Here is a 14,570-nt window from a genome sequence, read left to right on the forward strand (position 1 = left end):
AGAGTAGTATAAACACTTCTATATATTTTCTGCACTATAATGTCAAAATAGTTGGCACTTAAGCATTGTCTAATTTTGAAATTATAATGGCAATTGGGAAGAACTGGTAATGTGCCGCCAGGACTCCTTGAATGTTGAATTAGGAAAACGTGACTTAAATGTCTAAAATGTTAAGTATTTAAGTTGAATGACCAGTATAATGGAACTCTGGATGCTAAATTTACTAATAACTTTACTGAATATTATAGTGCATAAAAGAATTAAGAGAGAACTAAACCAAAGTATTAGGGGTACTTTGGGAGCTTAGAATTTTATTTTTTAAAAAAATGTAATCAGAGTGAAGTTGCTGGATTACTTGTATCTGTTGCTGCTGCTGTTGAAAGGCAGAGGAGAGCTGGAATCTCTGCTGAGGAAGGCTTTGCTCAGGTCTGTTCTCGGCAGAGCCAAGCTGAGACAACACTACAGAAAGGAGAAGGGGAAAGCAGGCCAGTCAAAAAGGTTTGAAGGTTATCAGAGTTAGAAAAGGGCAACACAGAAAATGGGATAATAGAAAGGCTGTCAGTATGATTAATCCTAGATATAAAATCACAAATATTTCAGAATAAAGTAGTCACTTGTTAGTTGATACATGCAATTAGGTTATAAAGCTTTGTGGACATGCAACAAGTTTTCCTATAGAACTTTAATGTATATTCTTAAAGATTTTTGGGGGGGAGGGGGAAAATAGGGTGGGAGGGGAACTCAATGAAGTTTGGAGTAAAATCTTGCTGTTTATTTTGGAAGGTATTTTTCCAGTATCAAAAACTGCTATCCATAAAATTTTGAAAGTATATGTTTCTGATGTTCCCCAGGAGCAGGAAGACAGCCTAAATAAGATAATTTATAGAGGCCAAATGAGTGTTTCAAGACAAAGGCTTGCTTGTGCTGACGTTATATTTTAACAAAATTTGGTCAATGTATACAATTTGATAAAAGTACAGAATTTGATCTGGAAAGAACCTTAGTAATTATTTAATCCAACCCCCTCAATTTCCAAGGTAGGTAACTCGAGGCCCAGAGAACTTAAGTAATTTTCATCCAAGGTCACATGCTTGTTAGTGACAGAGCCAGAACTAGAACCCACAACACATGATTTGCAATTCACTGCTCTTTCCACTAAACCATTTTGTAGGTGGTATCACACTGGTACTACAATTCAAATCTAGGAATAACAATTACTAATTGCTTATTTCCAAGAGTTTAGTCCTTCCATATATTAAATGGTATCTAATTTCACATATTTGGAGTTTCATTATGTGGGAGTAGGGTGGGGAATGGGATATGTAAAGGGATTCCTAAAATTCGGCGATCTTTTAAATGTGTTTCAGGTAAGGACCACCCCCCAGCACTTGACCTACACAATATGTACTATCTTAATTGTAGTTTTACCAATTCAATTTGCGTTTCTAATGCATTATTTCACACAGATAAAGAGATGTAAAAGACCTTAGGGGTCCTTCTAGTCCAATCTCTATACTTTACAGATGAGGAACTAAAGCACAGAGTGGTTAATTGATTTGTCCAATAGACTGTGGATATGCAAACTGCCAGGAAAAAAGAAAAGATAAAATACAGAAAAAGATGCATTCTGAATAAGTAGATAATGTGCACAATTACTGATAAACATTTTAAATAGACCTTTCTAATTCCCTAATTTAGTTACTGTGCAGAATTGTAACTGGAACATAACATGCGGAAAAACTATAGTTAGTAATTTGTGGAGGGCCAGGCATTTCTAATTGATCAACTACAACTGAATGTAATGAAAAACTAAAAAGGGGCCTCAACTGACAGATCTCAAGTGTTCACACATTAAGACCAACTCTACTTTCTACTTTTAAGTCCCCAGTTATCATCTGCCTGGAAAGGAAAAGAAAAAAATAATTCAAAAGGTGAAATAAAAATGACAAGTGAATTTTGGATTGAGTACTTTTTGCTTGAAAACACAGCATGAGTTGAGCAGAGACATACCAGCTGCCTGGGACTGCATAAAACTTCCAACTCCAGTCAGGTTAATAACAGCAGCTTGTTGAGCAGATAAGGCCTGGTCTTGACTGGCTGTACCTGGTTCAGAACTCTGACCGGAAAAAAAAAAAAAGGCAGTACTGAACTCTATGTGGTCAAGGAAGAGAAAGAATGAAAAAACAATTTTACTTCTTTGATAGTTAAAAGAAAAATCCTCTAAATACCATGATAAAAACTTTTCCCCTTCAAAAGGATATTTGCAATGCAACAGACTGAGTTTTAGGGAAAAAACAAAACTGCGGAACATTAGGATTTAAAGCTGCCTAACATAGTCCCTGCACGCAAAGAGTTAACGCTTTAATGGAGAAAACAACATGCAAATGATCATGTAAATAAAAGATTTTACACACACAATATGAAACAAACATAATATTGGAGGGTAGGGACTACAACTGGGAGGGACCAGGGAAAGCTTCCTGCCAACAGTGGGATGAGAACGGAGACAGCCAGTGTAAATGCATGGAGTTAGGAGATGGATTATAGAGTGGGTGGAAGGGAATAAAGTAAGACTGAAGAGCAGAGTGGCAAGAGGCTGGGTTATGTGGTCTGCTACCACAAACAGTGCAGCCATAAGATATAAGCCCAGTAATGGAGTCTGGTTCAAAGGTTATGGTTATTTTAGACATTTCATTTTGCATTTCACACGTCTACCAACACTATCATTCCAATATTGACCATTGTTATTTTTTTGTCATCTGTACCAATTCGCAGGATGAAGTGAAACTTCTGAATTGTTTTGATTTGTACTTCTCTTACTACTAGTGATTTAGAACATTCTTTCATGTGACTTAACACTTTGCAGTTTTTCTTTTCAGAACTATTTCTTCATATCCTTTGACCACTCATCTACTGGGGAATGGCTACTGTGTGTGTGTGTGTGTGTATATATTTATCTATCTTTTCGATACCAAACTGTTATTAGAGAAATTGGATACAAAGACTTTTTCCCATTTGATCACTTGCTTCTTATCCTAGATGCATTAATGTTATTTGTGCAAAAGCTTTTCAGTTTCTTGTGATCAACATTATTGAATTTATCTTTTGGAACTGCCTTTATCTCTTGTTTGGTTAAGAATGTATCTCCTACAAATAGCTGTGAGACATGTATCTGCTTCTCTTCTGATTTTTTAAAAGTATGATTTTCAATAAATTTTATCATCCCACTAAACTCCTGCTTTTAGTTATTTAGCTAAAAGTTTTCAAATTATGGCAAATTCCCCAAGATGACTGAAGCAAACAGAAAAGCTTCAAGGAAAAACACATTCTTTAAAAGGATAAGCACATTCAAGATGGAATAAAGTAAAAGACATGGAATTCAGTGTTGCATTTGCAGTGGACTGAGGGACAGCTTAATGAAAGAAACGGCTTTACACTTTGAGAAGTGCTGTAACTTGTTATCTCATTTAATTTTCAAAACAACTCTGTGAAGCGTCTAATTCAGATATTACTATCCCTAAAAGTCATACAGTTAGAAAGCCATTAAGTAGGACTCAAACCCAAGACACTGACTACCATACCACTTCTTAATATATAATTTTTATCCACTTTCTTCTCCATCTTCTCTTGCTAGAACTAGGCCTTCAAACCATGCCACCCCTATATCATTCTTCCCCCCACTGCCCACCTCGTTTCTGGTTCTTCTTGTGTTGTCTTCTCCCATTAAGATATAATAAGCTCTTTGAAAGTGGGTCTTGTCTTGCATGCTTGTATTTGGTACCCTCCAGTGTCTGACACATAATAAGTCCTTAATAATAATAATTTGGGGGGCAGCTAGGATGGTCACAGTAGAGTGCCAGGTCTAGAGTCTGGAAGACTCATCTTTCTGAGTTCAAATCTGGCCTCACTTACTAGCTGTGTGACCATAGGCAAGTCACTCAGGTTCATCAGCTGTAAAATGAGCTGGAGAAGGAAATGGCAAACCACTCCAGTATCTTTGCCAAGAAAACCCCACATGGGGTCACGAAGAGTCAGACATGACTGAAACAACCAAACAACCAAAAAGATAAGTACAAGTCTAGGTTCAGATCTTAGAATCTGCATGAATCCCTAAGGATTATCATGTTAGGACAATGGATGTACTCCTGAGCTATGTCTTTTGGAAAGTGGTATGACCCATCCATACCTGTGATTTCATTCTTTGAATACATTTTATATTTACTTATTTATGCACCAGTTGTGTTTCGCTAATATGATGTAGTTTGTTGAGGGCAGATACTGTTTCATTTTTTTGTCTTTGGCTAGCACTATTTGGTACTTAATTGGTACCTAATAAATGCTTATTGATTTTTGGTTAAAATACATGCCCAGAAAAACCTTGCCCTGTTGTATTAATCCAATCCAATAGTTTTAACAAATTCCTTACACTTTATATTTTAATAATGTGCCAATAATCTTTTGAGTACGTATATATGGAAGTACTTATCAATGTAGTATAAGGAGAATTTAGCATCAGCGTAGAAGTGAAAGTGGGAAAGTGCCATTCCCCAATAAATGGTCAAAGGATAGGAAAAAGCAGTTTTCAAAGGAAAAAATCCAAACGGTTTATGCTGAGGTTCCCCTGACTGGCAGATGAAGAAGAGGAAAATGACACATTCTTGAGAGTAAAAAGGTACACTAGTGCACTCTTGGTGGAACTGTGAATTGGTCAGGTCACTGCAAAAGTAGACTGGAACTCTGTCCCAAAACTTATTGTGTATATCCTTTGACCCATCTATACCAGTAACAGACATCTCCCAAAGAGATCAAATAAAGAGGAAAAGGACCTACATGTACAAAAAATATTCATAGCAGTTCTTTAAGAAGGAGCCCAAAATTGGAAACTAAGGAGCTATCTTTATTAGGCAATGGTTAAACAAATTGTGGTATATGAATGAAATGTATTACTGCCCTGAGAAATGACAAAAGGGATAGATTCAGAGGAAACTGGAGAGACCTCTATGAACTGAAGCAAACTGAAGCAAGCAAAAGTCAGAGAATAATTTACAGGACAACAAATTTTGAAAGACTTCTGGAATTCTGATTAATGCGAGAAAAAACAATTCACTTTATTATATCAAAACTCCTCCCTCTGTCCCTCTCCTTTATAGGGCATGTCACACTGTGACTGTATAGTACCTTATGATTTAATCTAGACATCATTATTGTTACAAGTACAATAAATCTTGGTCTTACACAAGAGCAAAGAGGGCATATACCTGTTCTGGCCGTTGAGGACTAGAAGTTGTAGGGGGCTGTGACTGTTGCTGTGGAGAAAAGGGAGAGAGCTGCTGTTGCTGTTGCTGCTGCTGCTGGAGTGGATTGAAAATGAGTGAACCACCTGGAAGCTGTTAAGGAATTTAAAAATTGTTAATTGGCTAAATTCGCACTGTTTTCATAGAATGTTAAAGTGAACTTCTAATATCTGGGCCATTGGATTTTAGGTTTAGAATTGGAAAGGGCCTCAGAAGGCATCCAGTCCCACCTCCTGGTTTCTCTGATAAGAAAACTGAGGTCCAGGGAGGTTAAATGACATGTTCAAAGCCATGAAGACACTGGGAATCTCAAAAATGCTCTGACTCCAGTCAGTGCTCCATCCACTTTATCAAAATATGAACAACACAGCCCTGGCAACCTGCCTGGACAGTTTTTTACTGAGGATATGAGAAAAAGAAGACAGTCCCTGTTCTCAAGGACCTCACACTCTTACTAGGGAAGACAACACACAGAAGAGCTCAGCTGCAAGAGAACGGGATGTAAGCACTAAGGGTATAACTACAGCCACAAAGGCATCACTGGAATGTCTGCCTCACATGAGCAGCCCATTACCACTGGGCAGGGGAAGGGGGTTTAAAGGTCAGAAGGGAGAGGGAATTCTGGGTTCCTGATGGCTAGCTCATTGTTCAGAGTGGAGGCAAAATTTTTGAATATTTAATACAATTAAAAGGCAAATTTCAATCTTTTTATAAACAAATATTTCATTTTTACATATGACAAATTACTACCCAAGTACCTCAGGGTAAAGTCCTTTGTTATGTCTTGTTTGTTTCTTTTTGCCTCCAAGTTCACCTTCCTCACAACTTAAACACAATGCCATCTTAAAAACTTTCTAGTGGCTAAGCATTTGGTAAAAATCAGACAAGTTTCTATAAAATACCATCCCCTGCCCCCGGGCCAGCTGACTTGAACTTTGCCCAAAGAAAAACTCAGCTTCTGGTAGGTCCTAGACGGAAGTTTCAAAAGAGTTGAAAAGCTATAGGCCATTTATAAAGAATACACTCAGCTCTGGTTGCCTATGTTTTGTTTTAGGAACTTTCTTTGTCCAAGTTTTAAAAAAAATGTCACTTCGTATCTCCCTGGTGAGGAAACTCCCTCTACCAATGCTGATTCACCTAAACTACTGAGAGACTAAGTAATTTGCCTGAATTCACAGAGGGGCAGGATTTCAACCTAGGTTTTCCTGCCTCCAAATTTGGCTTTACATTATATAATACCTGTAGGCACTTGATATTCCGGAATATTACTTTAGATGAGAAAAGATCTATTATTTTTAAAATATTAGGATCATATAAAGACATGTATCAAAAATAGGGTAAACAATTACAAAGTTTTTTTTCTAACTGTAATTGGGAACTAACAGCTAACTTGTTATAGATTAGAATTTTAATCTGTAGATACCCTGACTGGTTCTCCACTTTGAATAAATAGTATTAATAACAGAGTCTCAGTTCCTCTTCTGTTTTTTTACAACTCAAGGAAATAAAAATAACCAAATATAAGCTCAGAAAGAAAGAACCTGATGTGAAATGCCCTTTTTCTCAGTGACAGATGACATATTGTAGCATCAAAATAAACTGGATTAATTTTGCTTTATCACATAAGTTCCAAATCTGAAACATGCAGGTCTTCAAAAGAAACCTGTGGCTAGCTTGCAATTAAGGGAGTTATCTAAAATGCAGGAAAAAAAAGTTCTGTCATACACCTTCTTGAATGAGTGCTGCTATGGAGACAAATGCCTCTACTGTTTTCTCAAACAACTTCTCTCTTCCTTGATCCTGATTCGCTGGCTTTTAACCCTTCCACACACAACTCAAATGGTTTTAAATTGTTGCTTGCCAATCAAGGATCTACTCCTCTGCTGTTTCTGAGGCAGGGTCTCTCTCTCCCTTCTACAGTACTTTTACTTAATCTCTCAACACACCCCTTTCTTCACAGTGTGTTGGTGCTGATGTCCTTTTGAATCATGTATGAACAAAGCCATTTTCCTATTATATGTTATGCAAAGTATCAGGGGGGGAGGAGAAGGCAGAGGGGGTAAAGTAAAATCTACTTAACTGTTGAGAGGTTTAGCTGAAATCTGACAACTATGACTTGCTCTATTAACAAAAAACTTTGTGGAAGAACCATTTACACAGACTACTACACTGCTTTGAACTCATTATTAACTCATAACTATGCATTTCATTTAATCCAATAAAATTTTTTAAAAGAAAACTTAGCTTATCATTTCCTGAACTTTAAATTAGCTTTCTGTTTTGGACCGATCCCTGTCAACTCAGTTGGTCAGATGTAGTTAGAAAGATTCACCATGGAAACTAGCATGGACTTAAATATATAACAGGTTAAATCATATCTCCTGAAACACAACTACTTGTGGTAAAATCCTGATGTAACAGTGTATTAGTCATATCCCTCCATACTTGTATGGAGTCATCTCCATCAAAGGGTCATCTCCTACCTAAAGATGATTCTGATTGTAGTGACTGTCAGTACTCCTAGGTAGGCAGAAAAGACTAATGACAGCTAACAGTATTTTCCACAAGGTATATACAAGTATGTTATTTTTTAGCTTGTAGGTAGCTGACTTTTAAAGACACTGTCACTATATGCCGCTTCGACACACATAAGTCTAAAACTTTTGCTCTAAGAGGGTAAAGAGGAAATAAAAGAGTACTGATGAAACATTAAAAAAAAAATTAGGGACCAGAAGATTCAGATGGAGATACAGAAAAGCAAAGTAATGTGGGTCTTCCACAATGTTAAATATAACATATATTAAAAGGAACAAACTGTATGTAATGGATTCATGGTTTGACATTTTCTCAACTTCTTTATGTATGAATGTTCATGTGTATTAATGATTTTTAAGTTTATAATAAAGTTTATTAAAAGCAGTATTTAACATTATATGCTAGTGAATAATGTTTAGTAAATGATAAATCCAGAATTGGAATTACATGTTCCAGAGTAGAACTACATTTTCTCCCTCTCCCTTCCAAGACTAGGTCAGTCCTTTGCCTTCAGAGGTGCCTGGACCAGTGATAATAGGTCTCAGCTTCCTGGCAATGTTTGTAGACTATCAACATACTCTTGATAGCCCCTCATTTTCAAAGGCTGGCATAGGCAGTTTAAAATAACTAATACAAGTTACCACATCTTAAACACCCATACCCACACCCACACCCACTAGAACTGTGAATAGAAGCAATATCTTACATTTACCTGGAGAAGATTTAAGGGCCTGAGACTTGAAGTATTTTTTAAACCAAAGGGGACACCTGACAAAGAAAAAGTTTTTTCAATTATAAAAAGGAAGCAACAGAATGTTATACGTTCAAATAGGCTTGTAATTTGATAATTGTCCACTGACATTATTTTAAAAATATTATCAACAAATCATGGTTATTTTTAGTTGTTTGTATTTTGTTCAACATCTTGTATTTGACATATTAGTAAGAAAATTTTAAAAATAATATGGTTTTGGGGATCTTTGACAAAATATAGTCTTCTATTTATAGATATTAAAACTTTGAATCATTCTTAGCAGAAGACTAGCAGAGTGCTAAGGAGGAACCATGAATATCACTACAATCATGATCTTTGAGTGTGGCTACTTTCCATTTACGCTATATATCTATCTTGTACACACATAGTTATTTGCATGCTGTCTATTCCAATATCATGAGCTCCTTGAAGGCAGATATCATGTTTTTGCCTGCCTTTCTAAGGCCCCCAGCACTTAGCACAGTAACTGGCGCAAAACAAGCACTTAAAAAATGCTTGTTGACAGATTATGTATTTCAATTCCTTTATGCAAACATACTGCATATATCTGTAGATCATAGACACAATGGTATTCGACTGAGAAAAGACATCATAATGAAACCTTAGGACATTTTGATCTTAATTAATTGAGAAAGGCAGTTCAACCAACCTGGACAGACCACAACTCAATATATACTCAGACCATTTGCCAGAACCCAAATTGGACCTCATTTTCTAAACTAAGCCTTGGCAGACTATGCATTTATGATATTTCTCAGAAATGCAGCACATATGCTACACAGCCTTAATAAAACATAAAGAGGCACGAAATCAGAGAAATCATATCAAAAAGGTTAAGTATAACTTTACTGTCATTCTTGATAAGGGCTAAGCTAAGTTTGCAAATAAATTCTATAGGGAGTCCAAAAGATGGTTTATTTCACTTGTGAATTGAACAAATGCAACTTGTTAGGGGCAATACAAAACTCTCTCTCTCTTAACAGATGACTTAGTGCTGTCTAGCACAGTGTCATTAAGTATACTAGCATCCCTGTGACACGTAGGGTCTCTGAACATCTCAACCACATCAAGGTTAATATCGAGAGAATGTTGGGGATTCAGTGTAGACACAGGAATCTTATGACTATTTTATATTGATCCAGTTCCTAGAAAGCTTTGAACCCCTAGAACTGAAGGTATGACTCTTAAGGTACTATAGTCAAGTACACTGATGGAAAATTCAATTGTAAGCATTACTTTCAATAGTAAGTGGCCATATAGCCAGATGAAGTCTAATAAGGGGAAAAAGAAGACATGTATAATACTCGACCATAGGGGTCTCAACTTTGTATATGCACCTGAGAATATGCATTTCTGTTAAATTATATTATTGTATATCATCAATATACTTTATGAAATATTCCAAATAAATGACAAGGCTCTTTTGTTTATTTCTTTACAAGAAGTGAAACCAACAACCTGAAATAACTCTTACACATACTAAATTAATCTTCTAGGGTCAGGAAAACATTTAACAAGCAAAACTGATTTAAAGGTGTACTGCTTGCCTTCTCATTCTTGTAACTGATAAGAAAAACTTTATTTTTCAAATTATTTCACAAAAGCACTTTGAATTTATTTCTAACATATGTCTGGCCAACAGCAGTTTTTACTAAATATTCTAACACTGTTTTAAAGATTCTTTATCAATTACAGGAAGCATATATGCAAAGGATCACAGATTCTGAATTGGAAGAGAACTCAGAGGTCATTTGGGCTAACCTCATACTATTAGTATGACTCTTAGAAGGCAAATTAGATTAAAATAATTTATAGAATTTATAAGAATTAAGAATGCTACAAAGGAAACACTCTTGATGGCATTTACAAAAGTTTAACATATTTTCAGTTTTGTGAGAAATAACCCAAAGCCCTCAGTTGTCATCATGGTAGGATAATATAGTATATGTAGAGAAGTTAGAGGCTTGTATTTTCATGTTCAAGGTCATTACAGTCTTGACAACATAAAACATTTTGTCTTCAAGATTACATTATTTTGAATATACTAACCTGATTGAGAGGCTGACTGCATTGCAGCTGGCAATGCACCTGGTACCAGACCTCCTGAGGGTAAAATGCCACTCAGATTTAAACCTGCAGGGGTTATGGCACCAGTATTACACCCGAGCATGGGATTTGAACTGCTCATCAATGCTTGTGCTCCACTGCAGGTGAGGAAAAAAAATGTGTTAAATCCAAAATAATAACAAATTTTTTCCTCTTTGATAGCAGTGAACATTTAGCTTTGGACAAACTTGCAGTCATTAGTGATAGTGACTAGGCTAGGTCTACTCATTCAGTTTGTCTCTCTTTAAAAATGCATAACTGTGTGAAATGCACAAAACCCTCCAAATTTCATTTGGACTCTTTTTTTTCCTTTGACCCAAACATCTGTTTGTGATATCATAGCTTTAGCAATGGTTTAGTTTTTTATACATTTTCATTTGCTTTAGGAAATATAAATCTATTAAAACTCTTGACAGAATGAATTTTAGAACTGGTTAGAAGCTTTTATGGAGAAAATCAAAATTTGCATGCAAAAAACTGGTATCAAACTACATATGTGTGTGTGTATGTATGTGCGTGTTTCCTTTCTCTTTCTTATGCATAGACTTCTTTAACTCCTTGCTATTTTTAGGCTACATACTGACTGCAGGCTACTGAAACTATATATCATACACAAAAAGACTCTTAAAATAGTGTAACATGCAAAAATAAAAAAAGATTCTGTCAAAGGAGGAGGCTAAAAAGTATGTAAAACTGAGAAATTCACTGTAAAGATTTCACTGTATTATTTATGAGTATGAAGGACAGGAATAAACATTGAGATGATATTACAGTACAAAGATAGCTACATATACCACTTATAGCTGTTATCTTTTCTAAAAATTAAACATGCATAATTTTGGAAGTGTTAAACTAAAACAATTTTTCACAGTTGGCTAATGTGGAATTTATTCTTAATTTTGCAAGTATGTCCAATAAACTTTAGGCTAGGGAATTTAAAACCATCAATTTTTCTTGGGCATTGAATTTTTCTGAAAATACATTTAAGAGTTATGACTCATGTAAACTAATGAGAAAACATGGCAGCAAACTTACCATACAGAGCCCACTACATTGATGAAGTTAAGTCCAGCAGGGTTTGCCATGACTTGGGTAGACGTGGTTCCTGTAGTTATAGATGTTACCATGGTGGAAAGAGGAATGGTCATTACAGGCATTGCCTGGCTCAGAGACATTTGCTGCTGAGCAAACGGGGTTAACAAAGTGGGCTGAGGGGTGAAGCCTGAATCTTGGGGAGTAGGGGTGGCACAAGGGGTAATAGGAGTTGAGCTCTGAGCATCAGGAGGGTGTGGGGTCGATGAAGGGGTTGGTGTAGGAGTAGATGGCTTAGGAGTTCCAGATCCTGCTCATTGAGAAAAATAAAAAGTGCTAGTTTGTTATAAAAGGCCAGTCCTTTTTTAAAATAAGGTTAATGGAATCTTACTTAGCACTGACAATTTGTTCCAGTTTTTTTTTTTAAAAGCAGTAAACTGCAGTGTTAATTTCTACATATGATACAAGAGTGTCGCTACACTCAATCACAATTAAGGATGCAGTATATCACCTAAAAAGTCCATTAGTGGCAGTTTTACTATTACAATGCTAATACAAATTGGTACTTTTCCAACATCCATTTAAAAGTTAAAATTCCTATATTCTGTTTTTTTTTGTCTTTTTTCTTTTTTACTAAAGTTCTGAAGCAACCCAAATTAATTTGTATAATGAATCATTTAAAATTGATTTAACTTTTAAACTACTTATATAATTTATACAATAATCTGATAAATCTGAATCAAACTGATAACAGGATTAATAAATTAGGTTTGGCCAATGAACAAAAAATGGGCACCTACATATATGAATAAATATAATTTCCAACATAGTTCACTCAAATCATAAAAGCCAGTAATAAAGCAAATCATTTTAAAGGTGACGATACTGTATCTTTAACAGTAACTGTGTATTTCTCTTTAAATGTAGAATGTATAGAAAATCTGTTGTGAATGCAGTACGCACAGTTTATCAATTTAAAAAAAAGAAAACAAAAAAAAAAGCAAAACCAAAAGCTCTTGAGGTGTTTTCTTTTTTAGCTTTCATGTCCTGCAGAAAGAAAGGAAAGAAATGTGAATGTCCAGAAGCTGTCACCCAACCCTTACTTCTAGTAACAACCGTGTGCAGTAGAGTAACATAATCCATACCCCCAACATAAGAAGGTGTGAAGAAGACTTAGAGAATTTATCAAAGATTTTTGTTTTTCTTTGTGCAAAACAAGAAGGCAGAAAAATTACACCTTTTGAGCTATCAGGATGAAGATGCTTATAACTAATGCAGAGAACCACACTCTACCACTGTGCCATGTACTAAAAGGTTCAGTATACATAGTCTATTTAAAAAATGTAAAAACTGGAATGGAGTTTCTTTGGACAAATCTTTTTCCAAAATGTCTTAAGATTCATTTTTATTTGAAGAATTTAGTTCAACATTGAGCCAGAATTCTAGAAATCATGTCACTGATATCTAAACCTTTGAGATCACTCAGTTGGAAAAAATTATATTTTAACATCTTCAATATAGTGCTTTACAATCATTATCACAGTTTAATAATCGACAATGATTTATAAAACAATATAGTAGTGTTTGTTAAAAATCAGCTTTTAATTTATTGCATCACCACCTTAGGACTAAACAGATTGTTACATACACAAAGATATAACTGCTGTATCCCCTAAGACATTTTTATCAAATCTGCTGCATAACTTATGTAAAATGCAAAGTGGTCCAAGGTACACTGGTATCAAGAACACTTTGGAATCTCACTGTCACATTAATTACCAGGCTAATTTTTTTTAAAGGAAAAAAGTAACACGGATGGCATATCTATTAGAAACGTATACACAAGGGTGCATACATAGATACAGAAAAACATACAATACAATAAACATAAAGTACATACAGTCAACAAGAGACCTGCCTTCAGCTTTGCAAAAGTGATACAATTAGGGGCCCACTGTACATTTAAGTTTTATCATTCCACTGGCCAAGAAGTTGTCTTGGAATGCATTAATGCAAAAGCTTATGAATATTTAATGGAGAATTTAGGTTGTGACTCACTTTGTGATGAGCTGGCAGGTGACAGAGCAGCTGGAGAAAGCATGCTAACTTGACTAAGATCCATGGAAGGTTTCCGAGAAAGACCAGGTGGCTTAGAAGTGGGGGGAGGAGTTGGGGACTTATGATGGCTGCCTGACTGCTGTGGACTAAAAATATTACCTGAAAAAGAATAAATTTACATTATTATTTTGAATCATCACAGGAGAGATTTTTAATTATGTAAAGCTACCAATGCAAGTCAAAAGAGTTTTGACAGATAATGATAGAGCATATCTTTATCACACTGTTTTTACAATTAATCAGCTGTCATCCAAGATCATCCCCCCAAAGAGAAATAAAACCAAGGAATAAAAATAAAGAGGAAATGGAAGGATAGCATTACCTGAAGAGCTACTCCCTGAACTTGAAGGAAGTTTAATGGGTGGAGGCCGATGTTTTACTCCCTTTCCCAACACTGATGGCTGAACCAATAAGCTCTCGGGCTGTTAAGAAGAAACAACATTTAAGGTATATTTATCAAGACTAAGGTTATTATTAAAAAATACAGCAACTGTGAAACACATTAAAATCACTCAATTCTCAAGTGAAAACACAATTTAGTTCCCTACAGAAGACATTCAATATTATAGATATCACAATTTCAAGGACTGTGATGTAAGAAGTACCACAAAGGCAAGCTCTAATTTGATTTGCTAGAGGTTACTTTGTGTGAGGTTTATAGGCAGAGGAAGTGAAAGGAGGGCTCAGGATATTCACCTGAATATAAGCCT

At 35.5% G+C, this 14,570-nt stretch overlaps 1 protein-coding gene across 8 annotated transcripts in view; it reads right to left on the reverse strand.

Annotated features, from left to right (window-relative positions):
• SUPT20H (SPT20 homolog, SAGA complex component) overlaps positions 1–14,570 on the reverse strand; it is a 46,524-nt gene that overhangs the window by 965 nt on the left and 30,989 nt on the right. For 3 of the 8 annotated variants that reach the window (XM_036742867.1, XM_036742868.1, XM_036742869.1), the window contains exons 18-25: positions 14,183–14,282; positions 13,801–13,959; positions 11,746–11,815; positions 10,654–10,808; positions 8,542–8,597; positions 5,259–5,387; positions 2,011–2,116; positions 356–459 (exon numbers count right to left, since the gene is read on the reverse strand). In XM_036742867.1, the coding sequence (XP_036598762.1) occupies positions 356–459; positions 2,011–2,116; positions 5,259–5,387; positions 8,542–8,597; positions 10,654–10,808; positions 11,746–11,815; positions 13,801–13,959; positions 14,183–14,282 (879 nt within the window). Of the gene's footprint in view, positions 1–355; positions 1,900–2,010; positions 2,117–5,258; positions 5,388–8,541; positions 8,598–10,653; positions 10,809–11,745; positions 11,816–13,800; positions 13,960–14,182; positions 14,283–14,570 lie in introns of those variants that run through there. The other 5 variants (XM_036742872.1, XM_036742871.1, XR_005009512.1 and 2 more) reach the window with 4 other exon arrangements.

The sequence above is a fragment of the Trichosurus vulpecula genome, chromosome 2 (assembly GCF_011100635.1).
Source record: "Trichosurus vulpecula isolate mTriVul1 chromosome 2, mTriVul1.pri, whole genome shotgun sequence".
Classification (NCBI taxonomy): domain Eukaryota; kingdom Metazoa; phylum Chordata; class Mammalia; order Diprotodontia; family Phalangeridae; genus Trichosurus; species Trichosurus vulpecula.